Raw genomic sequence first — 13,918 nt, forward strand, 5'->3', positions numbered from 1 at the left:
ATTGGGGAGCTGTGGGGGGGAGTGGGGGGCACCAGCAGGGCCAGGGGGATCTGTGGGGGGCCTTTAATTTTAATTACAGATGGGGGGGGTATCAGAATTTGCAATTTTTTTATTAGAGAATTTGCGATTTTTTCATCAGGGAAAACCAGGATCTCTGCTGATTAGTCTGGTCCAGACCTACAGTTAGGAGACTTTATACCCTAGGATGGACCTCCTCTTTCAACAAATGGAAAGATATCTAAAGCTTATTTTGCATCCCAGCTGTGAATGAAATTATGGGCACAGAAGCGCTAGGGGTCAGCTTGTCTGTCTGTAGTATAGCACTACCCAGGCAGGAAATGAGCCATCCCTAGGATCACAGCTCTGATCAGTCACCCCCTCTTGGATACTTACTAGCTTGCTCCATTGGGTCCACGAGTGGGCTACAGCTATACTTTTTCCATTAGCCTCTATGCGCACTTTCTGGGCACAAGCTCTTTCTCTTTTACACCTTCCTGAAAATGGAGCTCCACAGCCTTTGTTGCCTTAGGCCCCTAGCACCAGTGTTGGACCCCCAGTAGCTTTAACCCACCCCTTTACTTTTGGACTCCAGCTGTTTGGAAACACTAGACTATATAACTTTCCAGGATCACTTGGCAGACACAGCAGAGACCTCGAAGAACACCAACACCCTCTGAGAAAAGGGGTTGGGAGGAGAAATTACCCAAGGTTACTGAAGACACTATTGCACTTTATGTAATGGCATAAGTAATGCAGATACAGGAAACTTACTGGCTCTGCATATGGTTCCCTGCATGTATTTCATCACCATTCAGGATTTTTTGGGCTGGGGACTGAACCCCAGGATCCTGGCCTGAACCAGGATTTTTTGGGCTGGGGACAGGTCATCTGGCATTGTCAAGGCCCATCCCCCATCTGTGGACATCTGCATTTCTCTTCCTCCCTTTACCCACCACTTCCTTTGTGCCGATGAAGCTTTCACCGTACTTGAGCTTTTCACCTTACTTGAAATCCCATATTTGTGTTAGTACCATTGTTCTGCTTGGGGCATTTCCAGTCCCTGAGCTCCCTTCCCAAAAGGTAGGAAAACCTGGTTCTCTGAGTTTCAGACACCTCCTTAGTGTGCCCAATTGTTGGCTCATTAAAGTTAAAGTGATGTACATTTGTTGGCAGTCTCATCAGCAAAGGTGGATATGTAATGACACAGAGCAGTGGTTTCCAACCTTTTGAAGTAGGAGATCACCTTTGGCATTTAAAAGCAACCCAATATCTACCATGCTCTGCCCCCCTCCCTTGCAGGTTAGCGTGTGGGGAGGGTAGGCAGAGTGGGGGGCAGGTCGAGGCAGAGGGAGTAAAAATTATTTGGGTGCACCTCCCCAGCAGGTCAATCCCACCCACCTGGGCCCCACTCAACTTACCCCTGCTCCTGCCTCTGCGACACTGTCCCTCACCATGCAGGCCTCGATCTAACCTCCTCCCCTTCCCTCTCCCATGGACTGACCTGCTGGGCTGGGACACGTGTGTGCATGTGGGCACTCAGTCCCCTACCCCAACTTTGGATCGACTCCAAGAGGCTCTGAGATCTACTAGTGGATCTAGAGCCGCTGGTTGGTGACCACTGATATAGAGGCATTTCATGGTGCTGCTGTTTTCATGGTCATGACCAGGGATCCTAGTTTTCTCTGATTTTAAAAAAATCCTCAATTTTTAGTAGTGTTTCATTTCAGTCATGGAAAAATGTGGATTTTGGGTTCCCTTTTTTTTAACTGATAATTGGGGATTTTTTTAAATCAGAGAAAATCAGGATCCCTGGTCATGACTTCTCCTTCCAGTAGTTCTCCACACACACAGTCACATGTGGGTGAGCTCAGCACCTGAACCTTTTGGCTGGAGACTTTTTTTTACCTCAGTGGCATCTCTACTGGGTGCTTCAGCCCCTTTGCTTGCAGCAAGGATACACCTCTGCTCCTCAATTCCTTTCAATTGCCTGGATGAGTTGAAACAATTTTTGTGTTTGATAAATCCCTCAGATTCCTCTTGGATCCCAACATCATTGGCAACGTGTAGCAGGTGCACATGGGTGCACATGCACCCCCTGAGCGTGGCGATACACTCCTTGTGAAAAGGCATTGCCGACACTGTCAGTGGTGCTTGAGGGTGGTTGCCACTTGCTACCCGCCCCCCATACGCCAGCGGCGGTGTCTGTGGATGGTCCGTAAACACCGCTGGCTGCCGCCACTGCTGCCAGCAGTGCCTGCAGGTGGTCACCAACCACCAACCACCACCGAGAGCACTGCAGCTGCTTGTGGCAGCTCTCCACTTACTGCTGCCATGTTCCTGCCACCAACAGTGCTGCTGCCACCTGCTGGAACTTGCCATGCCCCCCTCAGCTTCCAGGGGCACGCAGCATTCATACCCAACATTGTATCATCAGGTTTGCACTGCTCTCCCAGCATTGCTTCATTCTGGTGCCCTAGCATAATATGGTTGGCACTACATCTGTCAGCACTGTTTCACTGCTCCAGATCAGCTGAAGGGCTGCCCCAGAGCTGGGTCTAAAGAGAAGTGCTGCCCAGCCTCTCTGCTCGAGTGCTTTTTTGCCCCCCTGACACCACCTGTGCCAACTTGAAGATGCACAGTACTCCATTAGAAATGGTAGTACCAGTCCTGCAGGCTCTGTGACCTCCAAGTTGCCTAAGGATCTGGAGGACGTGCATATCACTTCAAATTAATACCTTTGCATTACTTTCTGGCTTCAAGAAGATCAATCCTGAAAAGTTGTTCACAGGGCATGTCTACACATGCCCGTGACTGCACGTTTGGTACTGCGTAATCATTTAGTACTTGCTTTAACAAGTACTAAATGAATGCACAGTACCTGCTGGTACTGCACAGTCCTGATGGTGTAGTTATTTTTAGACTCTGCATCACCATAGCTCGTCACTATGGTGATATACTGTCAGCATCACGGTTTGTGCCTGCCAACGCTATGTCGCCATAGTGATGAGCTACATCACTGTAGCTCATCGCTACAGCAATATGGTGTCTCATGTAGACATGCCCACAGACTCTCTTGAAGCAGAACAGGCCCCTACACCTTTGGTGCTGGCTGATTCAAGTTCTGTGACACCACCTGAGTTTGCTCATACCAAGAGGTGGAAGAGGTCTTCCTCCAAATTAGTGCCATATTTGTCTCTGCTTTGCTTTGGCAGTGTGGCATGGGGCTATCCCTTAACCTAGGCAGATCCCTGCAGAGATCAACACTCAAGAGGGCTCTCTTCAGCCCTGTTGGTATCCAGCTGTTTGACATCAGACATCCAGTACTGTTTCCCTGGCCTCCTTTTACACTGGCTTCTGCCTCTCCTTTAAGACTATCAACACTGCTCTTTGATCCATCATCCTCTACCTCCTGTTTTGGCCTGAGGGTAACCCCGATCTGGTCCTGCCCCTTCTGGTTCCTATCATCACAGTTATGGAAGCTGCTTTTCTGTGCACTTTGGTGCCACTATCCAGCTGATACATTCCAGAACTGTCCTTCATTTCCATCCTAGCACCTTCTGGCCTGGGGGCCTTATACCTGCAGAACTGACTCATCACTCAGGTCACATTTCTTCTGTTCCTACAGGTTTTATCAGTTCTCCCTGCCTCCCATTTCATGGGCTGATTTGCCATCCAATGATACTCATAGGAAGAGCTAAGATAATTTTCCTCTTCCTCAAGCACTGTGCCTTCACCTGTTTCTGTGGCAGAGAAACCTGAAGGGTTCCTAGACATATTTAGGTATATAATAAGAGTCCTCAACCTGGAAGAAATTGTGGAGGCCCCTGTAAGTGAATTAATTGACAGACATCTTGTGCTAACCAAATCCTTTGAAAATGGCATTACCAATCATTGAGGCTACTATACAGCCATTTTATGACACCTGTGAAATCCCATCACACAGGTCCTGGCAGAGAACACAGTTTTTCCAGAGGGCAAAGTTCCATACTTGCACCAAATCCTCTTGTTGCTCATGGTGGCAGCTGCCAACAAGAAGACAAGGGTATGCCAGGTTGCCACCAAGTGAAGATGAGCCCAGATACCTAGATTTGTGTGGCAAGAAGGTTTGCTTCTTGGTGAAGCTGAGTTTTATCAAACCAAACTAGCCATATATGATTTCAAGTTTTGTGACTTCCTTTGCAGACAGCCTCCCTTCCAGGTCCAGAGACTCCTTCCTCTTATCCATATCAGAAGAGAGACTTATGCCTAAGATTGCTTAACAAGCTGCCCTGGCTGCAGTGAAGATGGCATCACACTCCATGGCCACTGCTGTAGTCATGAGAATGGCATCATGGAGAATGTATTCTGGACTCCTGAAAGAGTTCAAACCTTGGTGCAAGACATCTCCATTCAGGGTGCTCAGTTGTTTAGCACTGAAACTGAAACAACCCTCCATTTGCTGAAGGATTCAAAGGCTGTTCTGCATTCATTTGGAGTCCACCTGTCTTCCTCCTGGCCCAAGTCTCTCTTCCATCAGATTTAGTCCCCAGACTCCCTCTGTCTGTTCCTTCCTCCTGGCATCTTTCCCTCTTGACCCTCCATAGCAATTTGAGATAGACATGCGGGCACTGCCATCCAGGGCCTTCCCACTCAACCTCTCATTGTGACCAGAAAGGAGGAGCTTTGATGGTGTGTCTGAGAAATGCTTCCCTAGATCCTACCTTCTTTCCTTGTTTGGCTTCCTTTTGGCGTGAACCAGTATTACCATAGACTGGTAAGTCACAGACAAGATGAAAAGCAGCTCCATCATCCTGTTTGTCTCCTTTCCCTCTTTAAGTACACATCCCATCCATTTTCAGGGAACATTCTCACAAGAGCATTCTTCAGCAGGGGTTATCTCTTGTCTCTGGGAGGAGTGGAGCATTTACTTCCTGATTCCACAGCCTTACTTCATGATTCCAAAAAGGAAAAATGAGATTGAGCACGAGCTTTGAAACCTGGACAGGAACATCTGCAAGCTCAAATTCAAAATGGTCATGCTAGCAGCCTTCATTCCCTCTTTGTGCTAGAGACTTGCTAACATTTCTGAACCTACAAGAATCCTCCTTTTATGTTGCCATCCAAACCTCCCACAGACAATATCTACATTTTCTTAGCATGCATAACTGCTCGCTATTTGAATCCTACCCTTTGACCTCTCTGCTGTCCTAAGAGTTTTCAGGAAAGTTCTCACAGTAATAGCAGCACATGTCAGAAACAGGAGATTGCTGCCTTCTCCTATCTGGATGACTGGTTTATCAGGTGACCTACAGCAGAGTATCAGGCAATCTTTTGACAACCATAACAACCACTCTTGGTCAGTGGACTTCCATGTTTTAGATAAATAACCAGGGTCCTCCCATTGTAGCATGGGTATATTCACCATTGCTACAACCTTTCAGCAACTCACTTGCCTGGTCCCTATAGTGAGGCAGTGGACTGTCTGAACAGGGTCAGGTTGGTCCACCACAAGTAAGAGACTCATTCATCTTTTGATTGTTCCTAATCTGAGTTCTCTGATGATAAACCTCATTTCAATGGAGCAAAACACAGAGCATCAACTCTTCTGCTCCAAGATGTTACTCTAGGCCAGTGGTTCTCAACCTTTTTAGATTCAAGCCACCCCTAGTTAGAGTCAAGGTACTCTCAGAAATTGCCAGCTGTCACTCATTTTTGACTGTGGGGGAAAATACCAGCACAGTTCTTCTGTGGCAATGAACACAGAAAAACCACAACAGGTCAGAATGTTCTTGATGCTATGGGATTCTTATGTAAAATCTCTGTTTTTACCTTGTGAATCGTGTGTAGGTGTTTGTACACAGTACTATATTGTGTGGTATCCTTAAAAGCTTCCAGGTGTTGTGGCACCCCAGTGCCTCCAGAGTGTTGTGGCACCCCAGTTTGGCATCACTGCTCTGGGCTCTTTCCAAAGCATTTCACACACTGTGGTGCAAGGTCCCATATCATCTAAGCAGCACCAGCCTGGCCCAGGTGATTGGGGATTATGTCTGCCAGACAAGTCACTGAGATCTGACCCCTGATGGCAGATCTACCATACATGACTTGTTAGCTGGATTGGGTGGATGGTTCTCTAAACTCACCACAAATTTCTGCTCATGGTCATTTTCAAGTTCCATCTTGGCCAGAAAATTTCTTTCCCATCTTTTTTTCTGAAGCTACGTGCTTGCCCCACTGAAGCTGTCCTCCTCACACTGGGTTGTGTAAAAAAAACTCTGTCCTGCTGCTGACATGGGCGAATCCCTCAGGTATCCACAGTTGTTCATGCCCATAATAGAGAGATCCAGGAAGTCACCTTTTTCCTCACAGAGGCTTTCCATTTAGATTCCAGTTGTGTTAGACTCTGCTAGGAGTTGGGCAAAGTGGCTTCTCCATCCATTGTTTAGATGTATCCCAATCAGGGCCTAGCCTTCCTCTCCTGCCTCATTCTGCAGGGTCTTTGCAATGGACATTTGCAGAGCAGAAATAGGGAGCTAAACCCACACCCTCGCGTACTGTTCTATTTGTAGAGGCCTCCTGGAGTGACAGAGCATTTGACAAAGCTGTACACCAGTTGATTTTTGCCTGAGACACTCCAGTTCTTCCAAATGTGTTGTCCACATGCATTCAAACCCCACAATCCTTCCATTCTTCCTCTGAGCCTGTCTCTTTGCAACTCTGTGGTTGAGAGGGAATGGAAGAGCTGGCATGCACTCTCCACTGTTGATGCTTGTGTTATGGAGAGGGGGCCTGAAGGGAGGAATTGGGAGTACTTAGTGTGGATGCTGCTGTGGCAAAAAAGGCCTCAAAGGCTAAGCTCACTTATGTGGGAAAATGTGAAAACGTGGGTGGACAACATACCTTGAAGACCTTCAGTTACCCAGAACAAATTCTTCAAGTCTCCTCTTCCTAGCAGTTGCAAAGAATATTGCCAGAACTACCAATAGACTGTCAAGAATGGGAATGTCTTATGGTGTAAATTTGGGGTCCAGGTTCACAATTGCTTTGTTAGCTGATCAGTATCTCAGTAACTCACTTTACTGTTTCCTAGGAGCCAGCAGAGATGACAGTGCTAGAGGTGAGAACTGATCTCATCTTTTTGCCCTGTGGTAAGGTGCATACCCTAAGTTCATATGCTCTGTGATGTAGCACTGACACCTGACACATGTGCAAGAGTCACCTGATTATCCCCTCTCCTGAGTCTCCTGTTGCAGGCTGTATGCACTATAATTCATGTATCCTCATGATCTCATCCCTGAGAACTAGACTGGAACAATGTGAAGGCCACATACCTAGGGTGCGCTAGCATTGTGGGTATTACAACAGCTCCCAGTTGGTTTAAGCCTTAAGATCTAATCTGGTAAAGAGGCAGTCTTTCTACAGAGAGGAATGTGTGAATAGGGGGCCCTCATGCAGAGTGGGGTGGTTCACCCCTTCTCCCTGGTTCACACACATTCTGTAGGCCACTAGAGGACTGTCTCATAGAGCAGTGTCAGCTGTGTTTTGGGCATAAAGACTAGATTGACTTCTTGTGGATAGGAACAGTTGTTCACACAGTGTATAGGGCTGCCTGTGGAAGCCTGCACAGCCCCGCCTTTATTCTCTTCTCAAGTTTTACTTCTTTTGAATGGGATTGGGGAATGATAGACAGGAGTGCTTTGCCTCCCTGACCACCTGTGCTTGGTGCTGCTGGGAGGGAGCAGGAGATGAAAAATGGGCTGTGGAAAAATGGATATTTCTGCAGGTGGTCTTTAAGGATTTTTACCCACTAAGGTGATGCTTTCTTCTTCTAGGGAGGGGTGAGTTTGGGGAAGTCTTCTTGGCCAAAGCAAAAGGCATTGAGGACAGCGAGAGTGAGATGCTTGTTCTGGTGAAGAGCCTGCAGACCAGAGATGAGCAACTGCAGCTGGACTTCAGGCGTGAGTCTGAGATGTTTGGCAAACTGCATCATGCCAATGTGGTACATCTGCTGGGTCTGTGTCGCGAGGTGGAGCCGCACTACATGATCCTGGAATATGTGGATCTGGTAAGGGACACTTGACTTCCAGCAGCTACTCCAAGGACCCAGAAAAAAAATGGATCCATCTATCTGGGATAGAAATTGTGGGGCTGCTGCTGCTGGCAAATGAGCTCACCACTCTCCTGAGCCAGAGAGCAGTCCTCTTGGCCACGGGTAGAAGTTGTTTTTGGCATTACGTGGACCAGATGGATGCCAAATAGGGTTAATTAGGAGTCTAGAGAAAAACTTTGTCCTACTTTTCTGTCCCCTTATTGAGTCTGTAGGATCTTCTGCCACTGAAGTCAGCAGTGTTTTTAGGCAGAGTGCCAAAAACATCTGCAACCTCAACTTGTAATATATTGGCATGCCAGGGACAGACAGTGGGGGAGCTGCAAGGGACCTGATCCTTGTTGTGGCAGTGTAGCCCTGGCCCCTTTCCTGCCGTCTACCCTAAGGTATGCATGCCAAGTAAAATTTCTTCACGTGCCACACTCTGTCATGCGTGTCAGGGGTTGTCTACCCCTGCTGTACCACCTTTACCAGGGTAAAGTCCTAGGTAGTGGTCCTACCACACCATGGTAGTTTGGTGTGTGTGTTAAATTACCAGGGGTTTGCTGTGATAGACATTGATTATCTAGAACATGGGTGGGCAGAATGGCAGATCTGTCTGGTGGCTGGACTCCATTTCCCAGCAGCCCCAGCCCATGCTGCGGCCTGTTTCCATGGAGACCCCAGCAGTGGTGTGGCTGTGACAGTGCAGGGCCAGGGTTTCCATGGAGACCAACCCCAGCAGCGCTGGCAGGGTGCACAGCTGGGTGGGGAGCTGCTCCAGGGCTGGGATCTTGTGGCAGTGACAGCATGGCCCAGAGCCAGGACAGAGCTACAATCCACTACCTGCACACGCCTGGCCAGAGTGTGGTGGCAGCAGATTGCAGTTCTGCCCCAACTCGGACCAGTGTCACAGTCACAAGATCTTGGCCCTGAAGCAGCTCCCTGCCCAGCTATGCACCCTGCCAGCGCTGTTGGGGCTGATCTCCTTGGAAACCCTGGCTCTGCACAGTGACAGCCCCACCGCTGCTTGGGTCTCCATGGAAACTGGCTGCAGTGACATGGGCAGGGGCTGCTGGGAAATGGAGTCCACTGCGGGCCTGATCCAGCCTGTGGGCCAGACTTTGCCCACCCCCGTCTAGAAGGAAGATTGGCAGAAGATGAATTTGTCTCTGTTCAGCATAACCACAAGTCAAGGGGTGCAGGGATTGAGAGTGTGGGATGGAGAGAGAGCAGGGATTGGCCCTGTCCCACATCCCCCTGGTCCCTGTACCTCCTCTGACTAGGCCTAGTATCCCCAGAAGTGGTGCAGGAATCGGGGGGGATGGGGTAAGGGCAGGATGCGTAGGTATTGGGGGAGGTGAGGTAAGAGCAGGAGAGTAAGGGGCAGCTTAATGCTGCCCTAACATCTACTTGTTCAAAGCTCTCCCCATATGTTGGTCAAGCCTTCAAACCCTCCCAGGCCAGGGGAGCAGCTTTGCTGGTGTTTCTTGCTTACTAAGGCTGATTTGGGAAACTGTGACCCTGGAAGTAAGGATCCCAGGTACTCGTTGGGAGTGTCTTGCCTGGGATTGCTTTGAATTGCCTTGGGACAGCTCGGGTGGGTAAGAAGATCAGTAGTGGAAGAGGGCTGTGACTTCTAGTGGGAACACTAGATAGTAATACCTGTCAGGAGGCCAAGAGGAGCCTCCCCATTCAGGGTCAGGTGCAGTAAACACAAGTTTCCACACAACCCCCACTCCTTGTGTGATAGCAGCACCAGCCGTGGGAGTGGAGGGGTTCTATGGTGTCTGAAGGAGAGCCAGTGATAGGCCCTTGCCACTCTTGTATCTTTCACCGATACGGTATCTCATCCCATCCCGTCTCATCCTATTCTCATAAAGAAATTAAGATGCTGTGACTTCAATGTTTACATGGTCCAGTGGGTGGCAAATTGGCTTGGGGGTCGCACCCAGAGAGTGGTAGTAGATGGGTCGGTATCGACCTGGAAGGATGTGGGTAGTGGGGTCCCACAGGACTCAGTCCTTGGACCTGTACTCTTCAATGTCTTCATCAGTGACTTGGATGTGGGTGTGAAGTGTATTCTGTCCAAGTTTGCAGATGATACTAAATTGTGGAGTGAGGTGAACACTCTGGAGGGTAGGGAACAATTGCAGGCAGACCTGAACAGGTTGGAAAAGTGAGCAGAACACAATAGGATGCAGTACAACGAGAACAAATGCAGAGTGCTGCGCCTAGGGTATAAAAATATCCAGCACACCTACTGGCTGGGAAGTGACCCTCTTAGCAACACAGAAGTGGAAAGGAATCTTGGCGTCAGAGTGGACTCCAAGATGAACATGAGTCGTCAGTGTGACGAAATCATCAGCAAAGCTAACAGCACTTTATCATGCATCAGCAGATGCATGACAAATAGAACCAAGGAGGTGATACTTCCCCTCTATGTGGCATTGGTCAGACTGCAGTTGGAGTACTGTGTCCAGTTTTGGGCACCATACTTTAAGAAGGATAACCTCGAGAAGGTCCAGAGGAGGGCCACTCATATAGTTAAGGGTTTACAGGCCAAGCCGTATGAGGAGAGACTGAGGGACCTGGACCTCTTCAGCCTCTGCAAGAGAAGGCTGAGAGGTGATCTTGTGGCTGCCTACAAATTCATTAAGGGGGCGCAGCAAGGAATCGGAGATGCTGTGTTTACCAGGGTGCCTCTTGGGGTAACAAGGAATGATAGTCATAAAGTGACAGAGAGCAGATTTAGGCTAGATATCAGGAAAAACTTCTTCACGGTAAGGGTGGCCAAAATTTGAAATGGGCTTCCAAGGGAGGTGGTGCTCTCCCCTACCTTGGGGGTCTTTAAGAGAAAGCTGGATAGGTATCTGGCTGGGTGCCTGTGCAGGGGGTCGGACTCAATCAGATGAGATCCCTTCCAACCCTAGCATCTGTGAATCTATGAAAGGTGGCTCTGGAATATAATTTTTCTCTGACAGGGGGACCTGAAGCAGTTCCTGAGAATCTCCAAGAGCAAGGATGAGACACTCAAGTCCCAGCCCCTCAGCACTAAACACAAGGTAAAGCAGCAGCACTGGAGACTAGAAGAGACAGAATGAGTCAGCTTGCATGACTGAGGGCTCCTTTTCAGTGTAGGGTGGAGATAGGATAGAGAGTGTTCCTTTGGGTCATGGGTACCTGTCTGTCCCTTGCCAAGAAGATGAACCAGCTCAGGGAAGAGACAGGATGAAGACCCTTCCCTGCCCTGGAACCAGGGCCAGCCTGGCTTAGAAGTCTAGCTCAAAAGTGAAGTATGGGCTGGGCCAGGGCAGGGATGGGCTATAGAGTCTGCCCCTCTGGATCCTGGTGCCAGGCCAGGCCAGGCCAGAGTAGGATATGACTTGGCTGTGTGATTGATGTTGACATCTCTCTGTTGTGGCAGGTGTCCCTCTGTTCCCAGGTGGCCCTGGGGATGGAGCATCTCTCCAACAACAGGTTTGTGCACAAAGACCTGGCAGCCCGGAATTGCCTCATTAGTGCCCAGAGGCAGGTCAAGGTGTCAGCCCTGAGCCTCAGCAAAGATGTATACAACAGGTATGTTAGGAAGCTATGCCTTGGCTGCATGGGGCCTGGCCTCTCAAAAGCTGTGTGCACCACCTGTACAGGCCTGACTCTTCCATGCCTCTCCCTGTGCAGTGAGTACTATCATTTCCGCCAAGCCTGGGTCCCACTCCGCTGGATGCCCCCAGAAGCCGTTTTGGAGGATGAATTCTCCACCAAGTCTGATGTGTGGTCCTTTGGGGTCCTCCTGTGGGAGGTGTTCACGCATGGGGAGCTGCCTCACTCCAAGTTGACTGATGATGAGGTGCTAGCAGGTACATGAGGCATTACGGCTCTTGCTCAGGGCTGCCCTGTGAAGTGCAAGCTGTTAGCATGCAGCCTCCCCAGTCGGGGTCGGTGGGAAAGACACACTCCCTGCTCAGCCTGCACTTGGTGAGGAAGAGGTGGCCAAAGTGCTGAGCTGTTCATGGCATGTCCCTTGGAGCATCCTAGCCCATTTTTGTCTCTCCCACTGGAGAAGTTGACTGGCGAGTGTTGGAGATGGGGCCCTGGGCTCGATGTACTCAGCCCTCATCCTGCCTGGCAATTCCTGGCTCTTGGTCATCTGATTTGACAACTGTGTTGGAGGATGAATGGTCTTGCTCCACCTCACACATGGGTGGCCCTGGGGGACTCCTATGTGCAGGTGCAAAAAGTGTCTGCTGGGGGTGCTGTGCCATGGAGTCACACAATATCCCATCGCCACAGGAGCTGGAGGCAAGGATGGGAGGAGACATGTCTCTTGTCTCTCATGTTCTGGGTTCTGCTTTCCTCTCCAGGTTTACAGTCTGGGAAAGTGAAGCTCCCACACCCTGAGGGCTGCCCTTCCAAGCTTTACAAGCTGATGCAGCGCTGCTGGGCCCCCAGCCCCAAGGACCGTCCATCCTTCAGCGAAATTGCCAACACGCTTGGGGACAGCCCATCCGACAGCAAAGCCTGAGCAAGGACTGGGGGGAGGGGGGAAATCAGGACTACAGACTCCAGAAGCTGACTGGGAAGAGTTTGAGCCCAGAGGGACCATGGGTTACACTACTGGACACAGCACTGCAGGGGCTTCTTCCTATGCCTTATGAAAAAGCCTCCTCCAGGTTCTACCTCGGATACCCGCAGGTCTAGCTCCAGCCAATCATTGTATTGTGAGCAGGGAATGCTGGGAGCAACTGGCTGGTTCCACAGCCAAATGGAAGGGGGAGGCCATGTCTCCTCTGTGCCTTGGAACATCTGGTATTTCCAGAGCCCTTCACAGAGCACAGCAAGCCTCTGCCAGGAGGGAGAGGCCCATTGGTAAGTCTGTGCTGCTGCACAGCTTGGGTGGGGGCTGAGCCATGCAGTGAGGCAAGGCAGTTCTGGATCCCTTAGTATCTCTGAGCTCCCATATTGTACTAGCATGTCAGGAAATCCCCACTCCCAGAATCAGCTGAGATCTGCTGTGTACAGCAACCATAGGACTCGAAGCACAAGCCAGTGTAGCCTAGTTCAAAACCTTGTCTTTGTTGCTCGCTCACTGCTGCCCTGTACCCGCAGCATCCGCCGTCCTTTCTTCTTGAGCAGCCTCTTATGGAGACTGGCCAGGCACAATGCTGGGCTATTGGTGCTGTCCAGAAGGGTAGCCTGGGTGGGTTTCCTCCATCATGTCCCTGCCCATTCCTTGTCAAATGGGAGTGGGGAGTCTGTGATGGGCGGGAGCTCTCCCCTCCCTGTTCTATAGAGCTCACTAAGGAACCTGTATATTTATTAAGTGGTTCCATCCTCCCATCCCTTCTGTCTGTGCTAGGCACCCCAGCACCTCGCCATGCCCTGATGGAGCAAGGCCCAGTAGTGGGAACACTAAGTGCCTGGCATATGAAGGAGATTCTCACTAGCTTTCCTGACTACCCAATGCCTTTTCTGTATGTTTCTTTGGGGTGGCAACCCCTCTATTCCCTTTGTAAAGTGCTGACCTCTCCCAGACATAGTATTTCTATTATTGGAATGCCGCCTAGAGCCATTTAGTTTGTTTGCTTGAGTGGAGGGCACAACAGCCCAGAGTTTTTTCACGTGCTGCTCTCAATAAAGAATCTCTTTTTGTAATGATTGGTTTTGGCTTCCTTCTCCCCTTCTGGATTTGGGTGGCTACCACACAGGCTGCCAGTCAAACCAGCCCTCTGAATATATTGGCCAAAACTCCAGGAGGAACAACCAGAGACATGTGCCATAGCCCAGCACCTTGTCAAGGCTGGTGGGTGAGTCCAACACAACAAGAAGGGGTGCTCCTGTCAGGGTTCAGTTCTC

General features: G+C 49.8%; 1 protein-coding gene across 6 annotated transcripts in view; it reads left to right on the top strand.

The window, feature by feature from the left end:
* PTK7 (protein tyrosine kinase 7 (inactive)) overlaps window positions 1-13,717 on the top strand; it is a 187,375-nt gene extending 173,658 nt beyond the window's left edge. For 5 of the 6 annotated variants that reach the window (XM_025192094.1, XM_025192095.1, XM_025192097.1 and 2 more), the window contains 6 exons: window positions 7,067-7,093; window positions 7,809-8,041; window positions 11,047-11,127; window positions 11,490-11,641; window positions 11,744-11,922; window positions 12,427-13,717. In XM_025192094.1, coding sequence (XP_025047879.1) covers window positions 7,067-7,093; window positions 7,809-8,041; window positions 11,047-11,127; window positions 11,490-11,641; window positions 11,744-11,922; window positions 12,427-12,587 — 833 coding nt within the window. In that variant the 3' untranslated portion in view covers window positions 12,588-13,717. The remainder of the gene's footprint in view (window positions 1-7,066; window positions 7,094-7,808; window positions 8,042-11,046; window positions 11,128-11,489; window positions 11,642-11,743; window positions 11,923-12,426) is intronic. The other variant, XM_025192096.1, reaches the window with a different exon arrangement.
* Window positions 13,718-13,918: the final 201 nt, after the last annotated feature.

The sequence above is a fragment of the Alligator sinensis genome, unplaced genomic scaffold (genome assembly GCF_000455745.1).
Source record: "Alligator sinensis unplaced genomic scaffold, ASM45574v1 scaffold390_1, whole genome shotgun sequence".
NCBI lineage: Eukaryota > Metazoa > Chordata > Crocodylia > Alligatoridae > Alligator > Alligator sinensis.